Source organism: Sapajus apella, unplaced genomic scaffold, assembly GCF_009761245.1.
Source record: "Sapajus apella isolate SASKATOON/1434 unplaced genomic scaffold, GSC_monkey_1.0 scaffold208, whole genome shotgun sequence".
In the NCBI taxonomy this organism is placed as follows: Eukaryota; Metazoa; Chordata; class Mammalia; order Primates; family Cebidae; genus Sapajus; species Sapajus apella.
In genome coordinates, this window is record NW_022437148.1 from 833,418 (window position 1) to 856,549 (window position 23,132).

At 46.1% G+C, this 23,132-nt stretch overlaps 1 protein-coding gene across 2 annotated transcripts in view; it reads right to left on the reverse strand.

The window, feature by feature from the left end:
- Positions 1-22,252, reverse strand: part of LOC116544168 — a 26,583-nt gene extending 4,331 nt beyond the window's left edge. The window contains exons 1-2 of one of the 2 annotated variants that reach the window (XM_032270333.1): positions 21,995-22,252; positions 14,127-14,174 (exon numbers count right to left, since the gene is read on the reverse strand). In XM_032270333.1, coding sequence (XP_032126224.1) covers positions 14,127-14,174; positions 21,995-22,082 — 136 coding nt within the window. In that variant the 5' untranslated portion in view covers positions 22,083-22,252. Of the gene's footprint in view, positions 1-8,105; positions 8,143-14,126; positions 14,175-21,994 lie in introns of those variants that run through there. The other variant, XR_004265848.1, reaches the window with a different exon arrangement.
- Between the last annotated feature and the right edge of the window lie 880 nt (positions 22,253-23,132).

Consider the following 23,132-nt stretch of genomic DNA (forward strand, 5'->3'; position numbering starts at 1 on the left):
GCAATTCTCCTGCCTCAGCCTCCTGAGTAGCTGGGATTACAGGCACGTGCCACCATGCCCAGCTAATTTTTTGTATTTTTAGTAGAGACGGGGTTTCACCGTGTTGACCAGGATGGTCTCGATCTCTTGACCTCGTGATCCACCCGCCTCGGCCTCCCAAAGTGCTGGGATTACAGGCTTGAGCCACCGCGCCCGGCCGGTCCTAGACTTCTTAAAGCAAGTCCTTGGAACTCTATAAGGTCTTGTCTGGTTAACATTCTGAGCCATCAGAAAGGTGAAGTTCTACGAAACTCCTCTCTCTGATTATTTAATTATTTTATTTAGTGTTAGGACCTCAGAGAGGTCCATCTTCCTTGTTTTACCGAGATGGAGTATAAGGATTGGGGACAACAGGACCAGGCTGGTTTATAGCAAGGCGAGGAGGAGAAGCTACGTTCCACAATTCCAGTCAGTACTTTTCTACTGGACCAGAGTCTCAAGCTCTGCGGCCCACCAGAACCATTTGGGGAGGATTTTCCTTTTGTTTTAAAACCAGTTTGCAGGCCCTAACCTCAGAATTTCTGATTGAATTACTCTGAGATACGGCTTCCCCAGTGATTAGCAGATTTTCAGAAGCAGTATTCAAGTGCGCACATGGTATGCGTCAGGTACGGTGCTAGGTGCCTTAACATATGGAATTCTTATATCCAGTGAGGTCTATGCCACGACTTCCATGTTCCAAGTGAGGAGCTGACCTTCAGAGAAGTTACATAATATACTAAAGTCACCCAGCTACTAAAGGGCAAGCCAGGGCTTGAATTCATGTATGTCTGACCTAAAGCCCAGACTTATGCTGTTTAAACTTCTTTGCTTAGCAGGTAATATTCAAAGCCAGGAGCTACTCATCTTTCTGACTTGTCAATTCTACTTAAAATATATATATATTTTTAAACCTGAATATGTCATGTCGTATTACAATTCAAATCTCAGCCTGTCACCGCTGGTGTACCTTCAAGAGGCTAACTCACCTCTCTGGGCTTCATTCAGTTCCCTCCTCCCGGTACAACGGGAGGTGAGAGCCGAACTCCTGTGTTTCCAGGGCAGCTGGAGGTGTCAGAGGTGTGTGAACAAAAGCAACTCTATCTTGAATAGGAGCTGGGTAAAATAAGGCTGAGACCTACTGGGCTGCATTCCCAGATGGTTAGGCACTTTAAGTCACAGCATGAGATAGGAGGTCAGCACAAACACAGGTCATAAAGACCTTGCTCATAAAACAGGCTGCATCAAAGCAGCCAGCTAAAACCCACCAAGAGCAAGATGGCTACAAGAGTGACCTCCGGTCGTCCTCACTGCTACACTCCCACCAGCGCCATAACACTTCACAGATGCCATGGCAACGTCAGGAAGTTACCCTATATGGTCTAAAAAGGGGAGGCATGAATAATCCACCCCTTATTTAGCATATCATCAAGAAATAACCATAAAAATGCGTACCCAGCAGCCCTCAGGGCTGCTCTATGGAGTAGCCAGTCTTTCATTCCTTTACTTTCCTAATAAAGTTGCTTTCACTTTACTATATGGACTTGCCCTGAATTCTTTCTCACGTGAGATCCAAGAACCCTCTCTTGGGGTCTGGATTGGGACCTGTCTCCTGTAATGGAGGAACTGGTGGGGCACAGTATTCCCAGGGCTATCTGAGAGCCCAGAACACAGACAGCAGGCCTCTCATGTGTGCTGTAGTTACAAACGTCCTCATCGGCACCACCATCATCCAAACACCCAGAGTGGGGGCAGCAGGACCATCTGTGGCTGTCCAACATTTCAGTACTTCTGAGCCAACCACAGGCTTCCCAGGGCACATCACAGGCAATGTGGACCCTGTGAGTGCTGGGCACCTAGGAGATGAGCCCACAGCTGCAGTCTCCTTCCCAGGACAGCCCCTCATACCGAGGGCACCACGGTCAAAAGGGCAGGGGCACTCCCTGGGAAGGTGGGATCACCAGTAGCGCCCCAGCACTGCTCAAGTCCCAGCAGCCAAGACTCAGGGAGCCCTCTCAGTGCCAGGCCAGCTCTACCCCTGAGCTCTCTACCCTCAGGAGAAGGTGGCAACTCTGGAAACTTCCCCACTTCTCAGCAGAATCTGGGACTGCCTCAACAAGCGCCGTGCAGAGAACCTAGAAGACCAACCCCCCATTTTATTCCAGAAAGTCTGAATTTGCACCACTTCATTAGCCTTCAGTCCTCGAGCGCGGAGAAGGGGTCGGGGCTCAAGAATCGCTCACTGAGCATGGCTCCCAGGGGCAGGGGCCGGGGCCAGTCCAATGCTGTACCCAAGTACCTTCTCGGGGCCTGATAGCTAGGAGGCGTTCACATATGTATTACTTTAATCAACAAAGGAATGCAATTATAGCAATAATAAAGGATTTTCCTAAAGAAAAAGTCCCACCACCCATAACTCATTTCAACTCTAGTTTTCCCCATCTGCATGCATATCATCACATATTTACAGCACTATAAATGCCACATACATGCAATTTTACATACTGTGTATCTCCCTTGGTGTGATACTGTGAATATGCTCATGTTCTCACCCAGCCTCTGTGATTGACATGTGTGTGTGTGATGACCCACCCATCATGTGCTGTGCCACGGTCTGCCAAACCTCCCCTCACCACTGGACAGCTACCTCGTTTTCATTCTTTTCTGTATTATGGATAATGTGAATAGTCTTATGCATTCTGCTTTGCTTTTCTATTGCAGTCTTGCCTCAGGAGGAACACCTATGGAAGGACAGAGTGGACAGAAGGGCATCACTGTCCTCGTGTCATAGATGAAGAGAGTAATACTGGGCAGGTGTTGGCACAATCTCCTGCTGTGGGTGCTCCACAAAAGCTGCTGGATGAATAAACGTGGCTCACTCGTGTGACATCCTCAGCGTGGCCCTGGGCCAGGGCTCTGTCACCTGCCCACACAGTCAGAAAGTCACTTTCTGTAAGTCAGTAGGTTAGTGTGCCAGCCCCTAAACTCCAACTTTTTACTAAGACATGAGTTTCAAAATCCCCTGTGAATCCTATAGGAGGCAGGGACCAAATAAAACCAAGTACTTCTTCCCACCTTCTCTTCTTATCATTCTTCCCTCCTTCACACCTGGGCTCAGTGTCCTGAGAGTGCAGTGGGTACTGGAGAGCAGGCACCTCCCTAAATGTCACGCCCAGGGCCCCTCATGGCCTCACCCTGGCGCCAGCGTTTTCTAACAACCTGGGTTCACTCCCCTTCGGCTTCCACGTGAGCTGTTCCTTGGCTTCCAAAGCTCTTTTCCGGCCGTATCCCTGTGGAGCCCTTCTCCACCCTTTTGAGGTCTTTACTCAAGTATCACCTCCTCTGCAAAGCCATCTTGACCACTCACTTAAAATCATACCACCACCCAGGCACCCCTCCCTGCCTTCATTTTCTCCACAGCACTTTCACCACTTAACAGATAACACACTTTCCTTAGTGTGTGGTTTTTGCAGAGATGGGAATCTTGCTATGTTGCCCAGGCTGGTCTTGAACTCTGGCTCAGGTGATCCTTCTCCCCCAGCCTCCCAAGTGACTGGGACTCCAGGTGTGGCCACTGCTCCGGGCATTACTTACTTTCTTGTCATCTGAATGTCTCTTCCCGACACTAAAGCATGAGGTCCACAAGGTCTATGGTTTTGTCCACACTGCCATTTTCTCCAGAGCTGAGAACAGTGCCCAGTCCCTAGTGGGTGCTAATTAAACAACTGTCAAGAAAATAAATAGTAATATTATCGTATAAAAATATTCTCATTCGACACCAGGCATTTTGCTCTCCCATGGCTCATCTTACTATGAAAAACAACCCCATTGTAATCCCCATTTCACAGATGAGGAAACTATTGCTCACAAAGGGTAAGCAACTTGCTCAAAGACACAGCGAGCCAGAGAGGCAGTGCAGTCTGAATCCAGGCTGTCAACCACCAGAACCTGCGCTCTTACCCAGCAGGAGGTGCTGCGTATCCTCCCAGCCTCACATCCAAAGGCAGAAGCCATCCGGGGCCAAGCAGAGCTTTATAGTAAGAACAGCAGGTCTGACTTTGGAACATAAGCATTGCCTGGCTTACAGCCGCAAGGGGACAGGGGCCCGTTTGCTGTGACAAGTAGGACTAGGGCTTTGACAACCTGGGTGCTAAGATAACAAATCCTGCCAGACCAGGAAACTGCTTAAACCAAACAGGCCCAGAGGGGAAGTTTAGCTTAAGCTGTTAGATGCTTGAGACAAAGAGTCTGGCCATTTGAGGCTGCCTAAGCCTTCTTTTTTTTTTTTTTTTGGGACGGAGTTGCCCTCATTACCCAGGCTGGAGTACAATGGCGCAATCTCGGCTCACCGCAACCTCCGCCTCCGCAACCTCCGCCTCCTGGGTTCAGGCAATTCTCCTGCCTCAGCCTCCTGAGTAGCTGGGATTACAGGCACGCACCACCATGCCCAGCTAATTTTTTTTGTATTTTTAGTAGAGACGGGGTTTCACCATGTTGACCAGGATGGTCTCGATCTCTTGACCTCGTGATCCACCCGCCTCGGCCTCCCAAAGTGCTGGGATTACAGGCTTGAGCCACCGCACCCGGCCCCGCCTAAGCCTTCTAAGAATAGTCAGAAGCTCCCTCTGGTTTAGGGGTCCAGGTGGGAGGGATCACATGTCCAATCACAGCCTACATAGCTGGCTGTACACAGGTAAACCTCGTTTAGAAGAAGTAATGCTGGGTGGAAATGGATTTGGCAAGTCTCGTTTCTCACACCATTGGAATGGGAGTCCCTCACAGTTGCAGACAAGATGGAGTATCAGAGTGTGGGGACCTGGATTAACAGGTGGCCATTCACAGAAAGGAGGCTGCAAAGCAAGAGATGGGGGCTTCAGGCTGAGCAGGAAGGTGGGAGAGGGCCGTCCTTGTGAGGAGCAGCCTGCGGGGCTGGGGTGTGGGCAGCAGGTGGGCAGACGCCTTTATCTGATTGTCTCAACTAATTTTGCCTCTGCTTGGAAGGTTTCTGACTACAAAGGCAACATAGCAGGTAGTGCTTGGGTCTGATGGTGACAGGCACAGTGGTATTTTAAAGGCTAATGGTACATTTTAGGAGAACCTCGTTTACCTGTGTACAGCCAGCCATGTGGTCTTTGATTTTTGGTTTCTCTTTTTCTTTTTTTAACTACTTCTAAAACTCTCAAAATTGTCAAAGATGCAGTGGTGAGAGTGGCCTGGGGCTTTGTCTCAAATGTTCACCTCTCTTCATAAACCACCAGGCCAACCAACCACACAGAAAAAGTTTCCTGTCCCCTAAAAAGACAAATTTCCATTCGTTGATGGATTCTTCCTTGCTCTGTTCTGTCCCCTGTGACGCAGTGAGTCAGGGCCACCACAGGGACTCTCCCCAGGAACTCGTCACCTTCTTTCTCCTAAAATGTACCATTAGCCTTTAAAATACCACTGTGCCTGTCACCATCAGACCCAGGCACTACCTGCTATGTTGCCTTTGTAGCCAGAACCCTTCCAAGCAGAGGCAAAATTAGTTGAGACAATCAGATAAAGGCGTCTGCCCACCTGCTGCCCACACCCCAGCCCCGCAGGCTGCTCCTCACAAGGACGGCCCTCTCCCACCTTCCTGCTCAGCCTGAAGCCCCCATCTCTTGCTTTGCAGTCTCCTTTCTGTGAATGGCCACCTGTTAATCCTGGTCCCCACACTCTGATACTTCATCCTGTCTGCAACTGTAAGGGACTCCCATTCCAATGGTGTGAGAAACGAGACTTGCCAAATCCATTTCCACCCAGCATTACTTCTTCTAAAATGCTGAGCATTACCCAAGCCTGTATTATCTTTCTGCCCTGGACAAGACCCAAAATCAAGCACATTTCTAAAGGCAGCAATGAAATGAACACAAATGGAAACTCAGACAATTCAGCTCTGCCAGTTACTGTGTGACTCTGGGCCTTATTTCTTCACCTACGTGGGCTCGTAAAGTTATCATCACTGAGAAGTTAACTGAGAGAACTGCTGTCAGAATCTTGCTACCTGAAACGTGGACACCAGCTGGGCATGGTGGCATACACCTGTGGTCCCAGCTATTTGGGAGGCTGAAGGTGAGCCACAGAGGTACACAGAGGCTGCAGTGAGCCATGATGGTGTCATTGAACTCCAGCCTGGGCAACACTGCGAGACCCTGTCCCAAAACACCTGGGCAGGTCCACTTCACATTAGCCATAACTGTGGGAAAAAGGGATAGGGCCCCGAGTTATAATGAATATATTCCCAGGATTCTGGCCTTTCATTCCTATTTATTTTTATTTTCATTTTGAGATGAAGTCTTGCTCTGTCACCCGGGCTAGAGTACAATGGCATGATCGCAGCTCACTGCAACCTCCATCTCCCGGGTTCAAGCAATTCTTCTGCCTCAGCCTCCTGGGTAGCTGGAATTACAGGCACCCACCACCATGCCTGGCTAATTTTTGTATTTCTAGTAGAGACAGGGTTTTACCACATTGGCCAGGCTAGTCACCTGGCCTCAGGTAATCTGCCCATCTCGGCCTCCCAAAGTGTTGCAATCACAGGCATCAGCTACTGGGCCCAGCCCATTTCCCATTTATTTAATAGCAACAAGCTCACATGCAAGGAACCCAAAATGCTGGTTAACTCTGGTCAAAGCAGGCCCCTAACTCAATGACATCAGAGTCCCCTGGGGCTTACAAGTCATTCGGCCACTCCAAAAGAAATGCTGCCAACACCTCCACCAGGCCATTTCCAGGCACTGCCCTGAGAGCCACACCTTGCTACATGAATACACTCTAGATCCCAGAAGCATCCACTCAGATCTCATACCCCCTTCTTTGCCCCATCCTACAGGAAGAAACCCATGACGAGCACAATGTCCCCAAGTCCACATTCCCAACCAGAGCCACAGATCACAGTCTGCAGTCAGGGGAGAAAGGCGTGGGGCAGGCAGCTCAGTGAGCGGGGGGTTTCCCATGACTGTCTCTTGGGCGTGTTTCCCATAAGACGGTGCCTAGACACTCATACCTGGTATCGGCAGCCCCACATCTGAGCTGGCAACCTCAAGTCTGGGACCCCTTCCCTAGCAGGGGTCCACGTGCCCCCAAGCAGGCCAGGACTGCCAGGCTTTACATCAGAGAACTGAGTTTCAGTTACCACGGTGAAGGCTGGCAGCACAGCACAGAGCACGGCTCAGTGCAAATCAAGACACATTTCCCAAGTCCCTACACACCTCAGTGCAGAGATGAGCCAGCTGTGCGGCCTGATGGGCCTTCATTCGCACCTCACCAGCACCTTCTATGGGTTTACTCATGCACAGACTCCCCCACTAAGCTGGCTTTCTGGGGCACAATACACCTCTCATTCACTCTTATATTCCAGAACAGTACCTGGCATGAAACCTGGCCAGGAGGGTGGAGAGGAAAGGGGGACGATACCCGTTTGTTGAGAAAGTGCATTGATTCTCTCCTGGGGCCCAGAACTGAAGAAACAGCCCCATGTCCCTGTCCACCTCCCTGGCCCCAAGGTCAATCACCCTCTCCCAACACTGTGTTCCAGGCACACCAGCTTCTTCCCCGGCCCTTGACCACACCAAGCTTGATTCTGCCTCAAAGCTCTTGCACAAGCCAGTCCCTCTGCTGGGAACACTCCTCCAAGCTACAGTGGCCTTCTCATCTTTCAAGACTCAGCTCAGAGGTCACCCTCTCTGGGAAGGCCTTTCCTGACTACCCCATCTAAAGAAGTCATCTCCTCCACACCCCCGCCTCTCTCTAACCTACTTCCAGTTTTCTTCTGAGAGCACATCTGTCTATTTGGCATGTTTATTATCTCTCCCCAAAGAAGCCTTCTATTTTCTTCCTTTCTCCTTCCCCAGTGCCTAAAACAGTGCCTGGTACACAGCAGATGCTCAATAAACGGTCACTTGAGTGGCCCCGGCGTGGGGGCTCACACTCGGTAATCTCAGCACTTTGGGAGACCAAGGCAGGCTGATCACTTAAGGCCCGGTGTTCGAGACCAGCCTTGACACCATGGCAAAACCCTGTCTTTACTAAAAATACAATAATTAGCAGGGTGTAGTCATTCGTACCTGTGCTCCCAGCTACTCAGGAGGCAGCATGGGAATCGCTTGAACCTGAGAGACAGAGATTGCAGTGACCTGAGATTGTGCCACTGCACTCCAGCCTAGAGGACATAGTGAGTCTCTGCCTGAAAAAATTAAAAGTCACTGAATGAATGGACAGAAAAGAGAAATAAATAGAAAATTCAAGATGAGGAATATCTAACAAGGTCAAAAAAGAGAGAGAACAGGCCAGGAGCAGTGGCTCACGCCTATAATCCCAGCACTTTGGGAGGCTGAGGTAGGTGGATCACCTGAGGTCGAGTTTGAGACTAGCCTGACCAACATGGTGAAACCCTGTCTCTACTAAAAATACAAAATATTAGCCAGGCATGGTGGCAGGCACCCGTAATCCCAGCTACTTGGAGGCTGAGGCAGGAGAATCACTTGATCCCAGGAGGTGGAGGTTGCAGTGAGCCGATATTGTGCCATGGCACTCCGCCTGAGCAACAAGAGTGAAACTCTATGTGGAAAAAAAAAAAAAAGCACACTCCAAATTCATAAAATATATTTTTAGTAGTCTGAAGAAATATTAATATCACTCTTTTGACTTCAGAACAAAGATAATTTCAGTCATTCAACAGTAGTTGTGGGAATTACAAAATGAAGAGTAACTGTCTTTATTTTTTCAATTTTAAAGGAAGTTTTATTTTTATTTTCATAAGAAATTGGAAAGAGCAAAATATCTTTTAGCTTCTTTATAAACAAAAGCTAGTTTTTGTGTTCAGACAAGTAAGTCTACAGGAAGGGTGAGACTCTCACATTGTTTCTTAATTAGATGTATATAATGTAAAATGCTATTAACTCATTTGTACAAGGCTTTCCCCGCTCCCTCGTAACATCTCTGTGAGAACTATAACTTATTTTTACCACTCCTTCCTGACTGTCTATCTTCCTTGTCTCCATAGTACTACACTCCTAATTTCTTCTATCTGCTCATTCCTCGGCTCTTTTTGTCCCCATTTATCAACACGCTGTGTCAGATATGGCTTACTTCCTTCTCCTCTTCTTCTTGAGGCTATTTGTTCTTTTATTCTTTCTGCTAGAAAGCATATTTACTCTCAAACCTTTAATTATTACTAGAGCAATAGTTATCAACCTTTTTTAAAGCTGTAACTTCCTTTGCTTCCCCTCCCAAAATAAGCTTAACAAGGAGCCAGGTGCAGTGGCTCACCCCTGTAATCCCAGCAGTTTGGGAGGCTGAGGAGGGCAGATCATGAGGTCAGGAGTTCGAGACCAGCCTGGCCAACATGGTGAAACCCCATCTCTACTAGAAATACCAAAAAGTAGCTGGACATGGTGGCGGTCACCTGTAATCCTAGCTACTTGGGAGGCTGAGGCAGGAGAATCACTTGAACCCAGGAGGCAGAGGTTGCAGTGAGCTGAGATTGTGCCACTGCCCTTCAGCCTGGGCAACAGAGAGACTCTGTCTTAGAGGAAAAACAAACAAACAAACAAGTAATTCTGGCAAATTCAAGGAAACTGTCTTACTCATGCCCTCCACATGCACTCTGCAACAGCTTCCGGGGCACACCTCTGTGGAACCCGGAAAAATCCCTGACCTGTATGTGTAACTTGTCTTTGACCTGAGCTTTGATCTTGTATCTTACATCACTGATTGCTCACTACTAGACATTCCCACCCATGGTAACCTTACTATCTCGACCACAATCTGTCTAAATATCAACCTAAAACATCATCGTCTGATTCTCCTTCTCGATTTCCCTGTCTGTTCAATCTACCAGTCTCTAAAACTCAAAATCGTGGTCCCATTCTTTTTTATCGTAACTGTTTATTTGCCAAGATTTGTTGACTTTTCCTTCAGGATGTTTAAACATTTACTTACCTGTTTATTTTTAACACCATGCCCTCAGTGCAAGTCTTTCTGTATTATAACAAAAAAACTTCTGGGGTAGCCATCCTGCAAATCTCTTCCAGACTAACCTTTCGTAAACCCCATACTTAGAGCATCACTATCTTGCCCAAAAACCTACACTGGCTTCCTGCTTCCTCTGTCTCAATTCTTTCATCTGGTCTTTACAGGTCTCTATAACTTCATCTCAGTCTTTCTGTAAAAATCTCCCTTTGCTTGTCTGAAAGCCCCTCTGCCCAATATATCCTCAAATAAGAAGCTGGGCAGGTAGAGAGAAAAGAGAAAGACACTCTTGTTTAGATCTTTCTTATTCTTCAACTTTTATGCAAGGTTATGTGTCACTTCCATGAAGTCTTCCCTAAACTTCAGAAATCATTTGCTGATCTCAAATTCCTCTGAACTCCTTGCAATGCTTCACTTAATTTGACTAATTCAACGTACTGAAGGCTGAGTATGTTAAAGCTAGACAATGACAGCTACCAATGGAAGACTTACTATATACCAGGCACTATACTAGTTTCTCCATGTACCTTTTTTTTGGGATATTATTTCATCTATGTCTCACGACAATTTTGTAAGACCATATTTTCCTCATTTTAGAGATGAAGACAAAAATGAAAACAAGTTGAATACTTTGCTCTAGGTTAATGAGCTAGTGAAGAGCCATTGCAACAGGCAGGATTTCAACCTAGGTTTGCCAGACTCTAAAAAAATCACTCCCTACCTTTGGTTTAAAACTTATACCCTAAAATTACTGTGCATATAAAATAATATATGTAAATGAATGACTCAAAAGCACCTCCCACCCAACATTCCAAAACTGAACATATAATTTCCCGGCTTGGTTCTGTTAGGCAAGCCGGAAGGTAGGAATCAACCTCAAATATCCCTGTCTCTTATACCTCATATTTAATCAATAACAAACTTCTATCCATTTTGCCTCCTAATGTTTTTCAAGCCCGTTCAGATCTCTTTACTTCCATTACTACCCATCTGGCCCAAGCTATCTGTGGAATTATTTGACTAATGTTCCTTCTTCCTCACTAATCTATAAGTTCAGTGAGGGCAGAACCTAAATCTTTCTTGTTCACTGTTATAGTCAGTTTTTGTCTAACGCCCAGAACAGAAGAGGTGTTCTATAAATGGCAGCTAGTATTATTTTGGTTTATTTGCTCCTGTTCTGTGTATAAGTTTGTCTTTTTTTTCTTCTTTGAGATGGAGTCTCGCTTTGTCACCCAGGCTGGAGTGCAGTAGCACAATCTCGGCTCACTGCAAACTCTGTCTCCTGGGCTCAAGCAATTCTCATGCCTCAGCCTCCCAAGTAGCTGGGATTACAGGCACCCACCATTATGCCAGGCTAATTTTTTTTTTTTTTTAGACGGAGTTTCGCTCTTGTTACCCAGGCTGGAGTGCAATGGCGCGATCTCGGCTCACCGCAACCTCCGCCTCCTGGGTTCAGGCAATTCTCCTGCCTCAGCCTCCTGAGTAGCTGGGATTACAGGCACGCGCCACCATGCCCAGCTGATTTTTTGTAGTTTTAGTAGAGACGGGGTTTCACCATGTTGACCAGGATGGTCTTGATCTCTTGACCTCGTGATCCACCCGCCTCGGCCTCCCAAAGTGCTGGGATTACAGGCTTGAGCCACCGCGCCCGGCCGGCTAATTTTTTTGTATTTTTAGTAGAGACGGGTTTTCATCATGTTGGCCAGGCCAGTCTCAAACTCCTGCCATCAGGTGATGTGCCCATCTAGGCCTCTCAAAGTGCTGGAATTACAGGCGTTAGCCACTGTGCCCAGCCATAAATTTGTCTTTCTAAGCAGAACGCAAACATCTTGAGGGCTGTTTCTTGTACTGCTTCCGTATTATACTAAGGTTAAGTCAGTGAATGTTAAGCAAGATTGTGTCTTGTCATAATTAGAATGTAAGCATAGAATTTTTTAGCCTGGTAGAGATTTAGAAATTAGGTAGGCCAGCTGGGCTCGGTAGCTCATGTCTGTAATTCCAGCACTTTGGGAGGCTGAGGGGGCTGGATCACCTGAGGTCGGGAGTTCAAGACCAGCCTGACCAACATGGAGAAACCCTGTCTCTACTAAAAATACAAAATTAGCTAGGTGTGGTGGTGCACACCTGTAATCCCAGCTACTTGGGAGGCTGAGACAGGAGAAATCACTTGAACCCGGGAGGCGGAGGTTGCTGTTAGCCCAGATTGCTCCACTGCACTCCAGCCTGGGCAACAAGAGTGAAGCTCCACCTCAAAAAAAAAAAAAATTCACTGGGTCAATCCTGTCATTCAACAAATAAAGAATCTTTCCGGGCCAGGTGTGGTGGCTCATGCCTGTAATTCTAGCACTTTGGGAGGCCGAGGTGGGTGGATCACCTGAGGTCAGGAGTTCAAGACCAGCCTGGCCATCATGGCGAAATCCCATCTTTAAAAAAAAAAAAAAAAAAAAAAAAAAAAGAATCTTCCCAACATCATACCATTAGTGGCAAAGTTTAGAGTGGAAGACTGGTGTTCTTGCTGCCTGAGACATCTAAGTTCCTTCCTTCTACTACCATCAGATCTGGTCTTTACAGGTCTCAGCTTGAGAAGAGCTTTAAGCCTTATCAATGCCAATTGAATTTTGCTCAAAGAAGGAGTTTGAACTAATGTGGAATCCAACTGGCTTTAAACGATAAGAAAGAAGTAAACTGTAAGTTACTGTAAGGCTGTAAGTTACCCTATTTTTTCCCTAATTTTACCACTTTCCTAAGTTATAATTAGTCTCTTTCTCCAGCAAATTGAGCATATAGAATACTCAATTTGAGCAATGTACCATAAAAACATCTGAAAGAAAAATCTAAATAAGTAGCAGTCTACAGGTTTTATGTAAACAAATTAATGAAATTAATATGTAATGACTATGGAAACCATTTCCATTATAATTTTCCCATTTCAATCTCTGTACACTGGACATAATAAAATCAGTGAATAATACAGCATCTTTAAAAAGCATGCTCTAATCTATAAACAAGGACAATGTCTTGATTCCAACAAAAAATAAACAAAGTGAATATATTATAAATTAAGGTTGTTCATTCATATAAAAAAGCAAAAACTGTAATCAACCATACTTCTGGATAAATGACAGAAAACCAAGCCTTGTAAGTGTCAGTGCTTTCCTGCAGTTAACAGACTGCTCAGTTAAGAGTAATCTTCATTTTTTGTCTTACTAAATAAAGTCAACTAATCACTTTTAGGGAACAATTAAATGTGTGATTAATAAGAAGTCACTAGGATCCGGCCAACACACACAAGGCTCAGTAAAAGCCTACTTATGACTGGGCGTGGTGGCTCACGCCTGTAATCCCGGCACTTTGGGAGTCCGAGGCGGGCGGATCACAAGGTCAGGAGACTGAGACCATCCTGGCTAACATGGTGAAACCCCAACTCAACTAAAAATACAAAAATAAAAAATAAATAAATAAATAAATAAAATTAGCCGGGTGTGGTGGCACACGCCTACAGTCCCAGCTACTTGGGAGGCTGAGGCAGGAGAACTGCTTGAACCCAGGAGGCAGAGGTTGCGGTGAGTCAGAGATCATGCCACTGCACAGAGTGAGACTCCGTCTCAAAAAAAAAAAAAAAAAAAGCTACTTATGGCTGGGCTCGGTAGCTCACACCTGTAATCCCAGTACTTTTGGGAGGCTGAGGTGGGTGGATCACTTGAGATCAGGAGTTCGACACTGGCCTGGTGAACCCCATCTCTACCAAAAATACAAAAATTAGCCAGGCGTGGTGGCAGGCACCTGTAATCCCAGCTGCTCGGGAGGCTAAAGCAGGAGAATTGCCGGAATCAGGGAGGTGGAGGTTGCAATGAGCCGAGATGGTGCCACTGCACTCCAGCCTGGGTGATAAGAGCGAGACTCCATCTCAAAAAGAAAAAATTAATGTAAAAGCCTACTTTTCATATGCTAGGTGCTAAAGCATATACAGGTTAAAGAGGGAAATAAATCAAAATCATAATTATAAAATAAGGCAGAAATGAATGTCAAAAAAGAGAAGATCACAGGATTAAAGACCCCAGAAACGCAAAGCACATCACTTTTGAATGCAGTGGATGGCCGGTGGCAGAACTTACCTTTAATGGACTTGACATCTGAGGTCTTCTCTTGCTCTTTGCCTTTCACTGGAATAAAAAAGATCACTATGACCAACTTTTGCAGTCAGGGATCCATTCTATAACACTGTAAAAATTAGACCAGCTTTATTCTAAGATGAGTATTCAAAGTTCTAGAACAATGGACAGCCTTGGAGGAGGGCACAGGAGGGCAGCTGTCAGCAAAGGCTTCTCTAACGAAGTGACCCTGAAACAGCATCCAGTCAAAAGAGCTGAACCTGCTTATGCAGAGACAATGCAGTCACAACACCTGGGGTCAAATTTTGGCTCTACCACTTATAAGCCATGTGATCTTGGACAAGTTCCTTTACTTCTCTGGCTCTTAATTTCCTTGATTTATAAAAGTAGGTCAACAATAAAAACTACCTTAGAGGGTTGTTGATTTAAAAAAAAAAAAAAAAAAAAGGGACTTAGAAGAGTAACTACAGTAAATTTAGGACAAATGTTAGCCAACATTACCCTCCATAGTACTGGCTACTAGAAGCACAGTGAAGAAAGTTCTTTGGTTGTGTATCACATCTTCTTATTCCTCCCATTCCACCAAGTACAAACATTCTAAACCTCTAACACTCAAAGTCTAACAATTTGTCTGTAAAATAATCATATAATTGCTCCTTTATTACACAAAACAGGAAAAACTCTGCTGTAGATAAGCTAATATGACATCCAAGAAAGGAGGCTGCCCAGCAGCTTAAGCCAAGTGTGAATTCTATTACAGGCTCTGACATAAGGCTATTTTTAACCTTCTTTTCTTGTGATTTTTTCAACATTAAACTTTAAAAAATCTTACCATGAAAAGGTTAGCAAAATAAGAAATGCCAAAATGTGCCCATCTCTCTATTTGTGCTCTTAAACATTAAAAGGTGAAAGGCTAGTAGCAGGAAATAACTTGCCCTCAGGGTATCTGGCTGAAGTCAATCCATCAACAGTTGAGTACTTGGTATGTGCCAGTCAGGCTCCCAGCTCAGAAAAGGCAATGCTTTTGCCTTCAGAAAAGCAATTTACATTCAAGTGTGTGGACAATGTGAAAATAAATAAGATCACTGCAGGTACTGATCACAGCTGTCAGGAAGACAACATTTAAAAACGCTGTAGGTTACTGGTGTTTGCAGTCCGCTCAGCAGCATCTGCCCATGGACTAAATCTCTCACTTGAAACATTAACTCGTCTTGGCTTCCTCGACTCCTCTCTTCTGCATGTACACATGTATTTCCTGGCTGATCTACCCATTCTTAAGGCTTACAATAACACAGATATGCTGTTACTCCTAAATCTTTTATCCCAAATTCATGTAGCTAACCACATACCTGCCACCTTCCATAATTCCACTTGTCTAAAATGGAACATGTCATCTTTTCCCAAACCTGTTCCTACTCAGTCTTCATCTTCTCTCATGAATGACAGTGTCATCCACCCACTACTCAGACCAAAATTCTGGAAGTCATCCTTCATATGGTCTGTTTATTACCTTCCACATGCAAACTATGACCAACTGATTCTACTGTCAAAATACACCACCACAGTTCCACTTTTACCACCCTGAAAACATTCTCCTACTATCAATCAGATCTCCTGTGTTATATTACCATTCAAGTACACACAACCCAACAATCAAATATCAACATTTTGCTGTTTTTCCTTTTGTCCCCCTAAGTATTTATACATAGGGCTCAAAGTACCTATGAATCACCACTTGACCCCTCCCTTCCCAGATATAAATATTATATTAAATTAGATGTTTTCTGGCTGGGCGAAGTGCCTCATGCCTGTAATCCCACAGAGGTGGGAGGATCACTTGAGGTCAGGAGTTGGAGATCAGACTGGCCAAGGTAGTGAAACCCTGTCTCTACTCAAAATACAAAAAATTAGTTGGGTGGCATGGTACATGTCTGTAATCCCAGCTACTTAGGAGGCTGAGGCAAGAGAATTGCTTGAACCCAGGAGGCAGAGGTTGCAGTGAGTGAAGATCACACCAATGCACCCCAGCCTGGGCGACAGAGTAAGACTCTGTCTCAAAAAAATAATAAATAAATTAGATGCTTTCCTTCCATGTAGTTTTTTGACTATTACCACATACAATTTTTTTAATTTTTATTTTTTTGAGACAGGGTCTTGCTCTGTTGTCCAGGCTAGAGTGCAGTGGCCTGATAATACTCACTTGAACTTCTGGGCTCAATTGATTCTCTCATGCCACCATGCCTAATTATGCTTTCTGTTGTTGAGATGGGGTCTTGCTATCTTGTCCAGGCTAGTCTTGTACTCCTGGGCTCAAGTGATCCTCCTACCTCAGCCTCCCAAAGTGCTGGGATTACAGGTGTGAGCCACCACACCCAGCCAAATATATACATATATTTTTAAATGGTATTATTCTGTACATCTTTAAAAATTACACAAATGGCCAAGCATGGTGGCTCACACCCGTAATCCTACCACTTTGGGAGGCCAAGTTGGGTGGATCACTTGAGGTCAGCAGTTCAAGACCAGCCTGGCCAACATGGTGAAACCCCGTGTCCACTATAAATACAAAAATGAGCCACACATGGTGACACATTCCTGTAATCCCAGCTACTCGGGAGGCTGAGGCAGGAGAATCGCTTTAACCCAGGACCTAGAGATTGCAGTGAGCCAAGATTGTGCCACTGCACTACAGCCTGGGCGACAGAGTGAGACTCTGTCTCAAAAAAAAAAAAAACAAATTTTTTTTTTTACACAAATGGCACTTTACACATAGCTGACCTGTATTCATTCAATAATCTATTGATGCAGTTCTAGTTCATTCATGCAACTCCAGTTTTTTCATTTTAGCTACTTAATGTCTTTATAAGTATACATTTATCCATTTCCCTATTAATGAACATTTACTATATTTCCTAATTTTCAGTTATACATTCAACCGATGAACACTCTAGTACGTGTCTTCCTATGCATATAAGCAAGAATTTCTTTAGGATAAATCTCTAAAAACTGAATTGCTAGGTAACAAATTTTGTGCTTTTTTTGGGGGTGGGGCGTTTTGGCTCACACCTGTAAACCCAGCACTTTGGGAGGCAGATCACCTGAGGTCAGGAGTTCGAGACCAGCCTGGCCAATATGGCAAAACCCAGTCTCTACTAAAACTGCAAAAATTAGCCAGGGCTGGTGGCATGTGCCTGTAATTTCAGCTACTCAGGAGGCTAAGACACGAGAATTGCTTGAACCCAGGAGGCAGACATTGCAGTGAGCCAAATCGTGCCACTGTACTCCAGCCAGGGTGATGGAGTCTCTGTTGCCTAGGCTGGAATGTAGTGGCACGATCTTGGCTCACTGCTACCTCTGCCTCCTAGGTTCAAGAGATTCTCTTGCCTCAGCCTCCTGAATAGCTGAAATTACAGGCATGTGTCAGCTACCACGCCCAGCTAATTTTTGCATTTTTAGTAGAGACAGGGTTTCACCATGTTGGCCAGGCTTATCTCAAACTCCTGATGTCAAGTGATCCATCTGCCTCACCCTCCCAAACTGCTGGGATTATAGGCATCAGCCATCATGCCTAAACTGGTCCATTCCCAGTTTTTGTAACTAAAGTTTTATTGTAGCACAGCCATGCCCATTTGCTTACATATTGTCTATGGCTTCAAGGATAGAGGAGAATGTGACAAAAAGCACATGGTCCGCAAAGCCTAAAATGTTTACTATTTGGCCCTTAAGAGAAAAAGTCTGTTGATCTGATATGTATGAGAGGAGGAAGGAAATTATTTTTTGCCAGGTGATGGATAACCAGCATCATTTATAGACTAGTCTATCCTTTCCCAACTAACTAGGAATTCTATTTATATCGCATATATACCTGGGTCTGTTTCTATTCATTTGTTTTGAAATATACCATAAGTATCAAGAATGGAAGGGAAACCAAATGGAAGCATACAGCAAAATAATGCTGTCTCCTCAATCTCATAAAATCAGCTCCCTCCTGACATTTAAACAGAGATTTGAATGTTATCTGCTTAGAGGACTTCCTTAACTGCTCAATCTTAACAGAGATGACTGCCTAGATAGATGAGGGTGTTAATTGTCAGATGGTGAGAAGTGATTGGATTTGGATATGTCTGAGGTAGACCTAAACAGATTTGCGGATGGGTCAGATATAGAGTAGGAGGAGAGGTTCAAGGATGTACTAAAGTTTTGGCCTGAGCAATTAAAAAGCCAAAAATGCGGGTGGGTGCAGTGGCTCGTGCCTGGAATCCCAGCACTTTGGGAGGCTGAGGCAGGCAGATCATCTGAGGTCAGGAGTTCGAAACCAGCCTGACCAACATGGTGAAACCCTGTCTCTACTAAAAATACAAAAAATTAGCCAGGTGTGGTGGCACATGCCTGTAATCCCAGCTACTTGGAAGGCAGAGGTTGCAGTGAGCTGAGATCACGCCACTGCACTCCAGCCTGGGCAGTAAGAGCTAAACACTCCAAGAAAAAAAGAAAAAGCCTCAGAAAAAATCGAAAAATGCTACTTATTGAAATGAGAAAAACTGGTGAACATGTTTAAAAGTACTAAATCTGGCATAAAATTTTAGATATCGTAAGTTCAAGGTATCTATTGGATCAAGTTGTCCTGCATGCAGCCCACCATGGCTTTAAATGTTCCCAACACAAATTTGTAAACTTTCTTGAAACATTATGAGTTTTTGTGACTTTTTTTTTTTTTTGAGACCGAGTCTTGCTCTGTTGCCAGGCGCCAGGCTGGAGTACACTGGCACAATCTTGGCTGACTGCAATCTCCTCCTCCTGGGTTCAAGCAATTCTCCTGCCTCAGCCTCCCTAGTAGCTGGGACTACAGGTGCATGCCACCACATCCAGCTAATTTTTGTATTTTTTAGTAGAGACGGGGTTTCGCCATGTTGGCCAGGATGGTCTCGATCTCTTGACCTCGTGATCCACCCACCTTGGCCTCCCAAAATGCTGGGATTACTGGTGTGAGCAATCATGCCAAGCCTTTTTTTTTTTTTTTTTAAACCTCATCAGCTATTGTTAGCATTAGTGTATTTTACGTGTGGCCCAAGACAACTCTTCCAAAGTGGCCCAGGGAAACCAAAAGATTGGACACCCCGTATTAGATAGTCAGGTAGAGATATAAAGTGAACCTAAAGTTGGATCCACCAGTCTGGATTCCAGGGCAAGGATCCAAGTTGTAAAGATTAAATTTGGGAATCATCCACGCATTGGTTCTATTTAAAGCCTGCATCGAATCCCTAATAGGACCATCTCCAGCTTCTACTCTTGCCACATCCAGCCTCCAGAAAGCATCTACAACAATTTTTTTTTTCTTTGAGACAGGGTCTCACTGTGTTGCAGTGGTGGGATCATACCTTACTGCAGCCTCAAACTCCTGGGCTCAAGTGATCTTTCTGCTTCAGCCTCCAGAATAGCTCACAACACTCAGTTATTTTTTTTTTTTCTTCTTTTTGTAGAGATGGAGTCTCTTTATGCTGTGCAGGTTGATCTTGAACTGGCCTCAGGTAATCCTCCTGTCTCAGCCTCCCACAGTGCTTCATTACAGGAGTAACCCACTGTGACCTAGAATGATCTTTTTTAAGTTCAGATCACTCCTCTTTCAAAATTTTAAATTAATATTCTCTCTGTATTTTGTTTTGAGACAGGGTCTCACTTTGTCATCCAGGCTGGAGTGTAGTGACTCAAATATGGCTCTTTGTAGCCTCCACCTCCGAGGCCCAAGTGATTCTTCCACCTCAGCTTCCTGAGCAGCTGGGACCACAGGTTGCACCACCATACCTAGCTAATTTTTCAACATTTTGTACAGGTCTCACGTTGCTCAGGCTGGTCCTAACTCCTGGGCTCAAGCTATCCTCCTGCCTCGGCCTCCTAAAGTACTGGGGTTACAGGCGTGAGCCACCATGTTTGGCATCTCGGCATTGGGAATAAAACCTAACCATGGCCTATAGAGCTCTCAATCACCTGATACTTGCCCGCATCTATGTCCCAGTCACAGCAGCCTTCTTTCCTCTCTTGAAGGGCACCATGCTCTTTCTTGCCACCCGAACTTTGAACATGCTATTCGCTGGCCTCTCTAGTTATCTCCTACTGATCCTTCAGCTGTAAGTTTCAAGGTCACCTGCTGAGGTCTCTATCTAACATCTAACCAAAATGCGTTTCTCCTCTTTAATCTTTCATAACAGTTTACTCCATTTGTAAATATACACCTATACACACACTTAGACGGAGCAAGAGGGAGAAGAGAGATTTGTTTGCTTACTTATTGTCTGTTTATCCCAGCAGACAATAAGCTCCATGGGTGCAGGGACATTGTCTTGTTCATTACCTGACAGTGAGGGCCAACACAGCGCCTGGCAGACTGTGGACACTCAAAAGATATTTGTTGAATACAGACAACAGTCTCTTGTGCAACACGCAATCTGCCTCGTTATTCTTAGAATGCTTTTTCCTCCCTTAAAAAAACAAAGTTAACCACTTCAGCAACAATCAACTAGAGAGCTATTAAGTATACCCCTGCCTTACCAATCAGGCTTCCTCCTATTTCACCAGTTTCATTCATTCAGCACTTTCATTCATTCAGCACCTAGCATCAGTTACCAAAACCCTGTGCCTACTCAAGAAGTAGTTAAAGTCATTCCGAGTTCAACAGGCCTTTGGGAATCATCTAATTCTCAGCTCACAGAAGACAGAAAAGTAGGTTAACTGGTCTGTCCCCCATTACAGTTAATAGCAGAGCTGTCATATGAATCCAAGTTCCTGATTTTATTTAGTGCTTTTTCCACAACCCATTTTTGGCGGGGTGTGGTAGCTCACACTTGTAATACTAGCAGTTTGGGAGGACGAGGCGGGCAGATCACTTGTAGTCAGGGTCAGGGGTTCAAGACCAGCCTGACCAACATGGTGAAATCCCGTCTCTACTAAAAATACAAAAACTAGCCAGGCATGGTGGGGCATGCTTGTAATCCCAGCAACTTGGGAAGCTGAGGCAGGAGAATCGACTGAACCGGAGATCGCACCATTGCACTCCAGCCTGGGAGACAAGAGCGAAACTCCATCTCAAAACAAAACAAACCCATTTCTGTCTGGTACATTTTATCTGAAACAACAAGAATTGACAGGAAAAATCACTATTGCTCACAGACCCACACTTGCTCACTTCGGATATGTATTTTAACTAAGTGCAACAACCTTACTCAGAATCAAAATCAAGCTGCTTCTACCTAAATATTGGGCAGGTAATACAACTGAAAATCAAAAATATAAGTAGTTCGTTTCTAAAGTTAGGGTTCCAGTAGTTAGTAAACTTGCGAAGTCATCAAAAGTAGTGGTCTTCCTGTTGGGGAACTTTAGCAATAAGTAATTTTATTTTAGGAACGGCAGTAACTACCCCTCCCCCCAAAGAGGAAACTGGAAGACAGCACTGGTTGAATAAAATAATTTTTCACGTGTTGCTTTTACACATAAAACCCTCAATTATTTGGAAAACTCAGACTTCCAAAATAAGGTACTAGAGAGATTTCCTTGATCTTGATCCACAGTGCAGAAAGAACACAAAAAAACTAAAACTCCCCTAAGAACTGTTCTTAAGCATATACGCATGAACTTCTGTGGGTTTCAGCAATCGCTTCTGAACCGGCGCGACAATTCTCTGACCTCGCGCAAGAAGGCCACCTTTTCCCTACCAGAAGAGTCCCGGAGCAGAGCAAGACACTCAGGAGGCGTCTGCGCGGAGGCCGAGGCTCGCCGAAGGCCTTGCTGCAGCCCTGGAGGAAGCCCTCGCAGGCCCACCTGCCCCACCGCCGCCCCTGATGCCCGGCCTGACTCCCCGCCGGCGTCCCCTCAGCTACCTTTCCGCCGGAAGAAGGACATGGCGGGGCCCGGGTCGGGGCGGAGGGTGCGGGGGGACTGGCGCGGGGAGGGCCCGGCTCCCCTCATTCAGCAACCAGCCCGGACTTCCGGGTCCAGGGGGGCCGCCGCACTAGCGCGAAAAGAGACCCTTCTTCCGGGAGTTGGCCCCACCGCCTCCTCGGGATGCCCAGGCAGCTCCAGCCGCCATATTATCAACAAGCCGCCCGCGGGAGTTCCGGTCCTTCCCCGCGCTAAGCTTCACGGGAGGTCAAGCGCCAGCTCCGCCCCTTTCCCCCATCCCCTCCCGCGGGTACAGGGGCGCGCGCCCGCATCGCCCACGTGACCCCACGCGCGTGCGATCCGAGCCTCTAGCCCGGGCCCCGGGGTGCCTGGGGCGAACCACGGTTCCTGCAGCTGCTTCGTGGTGTCTGTCGCTGGCCCTCGGTGGAGCGCTGCAGACCCAGTCTCTGCAAAACCAACCCGCCTCGAGGGAGAGCCCTCCCTGCAGCGGGGACGGCGCGGGCCTTAGGTCCGGGGCTTCCGGCCCCTGGGCACCCTTCAGAGTGTGCCCTCCTAAAAGGCAGGGCCAACCCTGCCACGCTCGGGCTCGACCCCTCCTGCTCCTCCGTTCGAGTTTTGCTCACAGGCGCAGGCCGGCACGAGCAGCTTTCACCCTGCACGCCAGCCCCTGCCGCAGCCCACCGCGACCCGCGGGTTCGATGCAGAACCCTGACTGGGAAAAGGCACAACCTGCTGCATGCGGAACCAGCCGCTCCCTCGGTCACGGTGACCTCGCGAATGAAAGGGGGAAGCGGGCTTATTGCGGAATGCAATCCCTGCGAATGCTCAGCTTTGTAAGGAGCTGCAACCTAAAAAGTCACCAGTATTTAAAAGCAAGCTCCATTGAATCATCCTTGCTCAAATGCCATTTTCCTTGGAATCTTCTGACCCTCCCTCTACTCCCACAGCAAAATGAATCAAGCCTCCCTGTCTTTGGTGCTCCGTAAATCCCGCGAGTGCCCGCAGCTGAGTGACAGTTGTAACTGCCCCCTGGGGTTGGGGTTGGGGTTGGGGAAGGCAGGAAGGTAATAGTAACTCAATAAAGGTTCGCTGGAGTTTTTAAACCAGTGAAGTTTA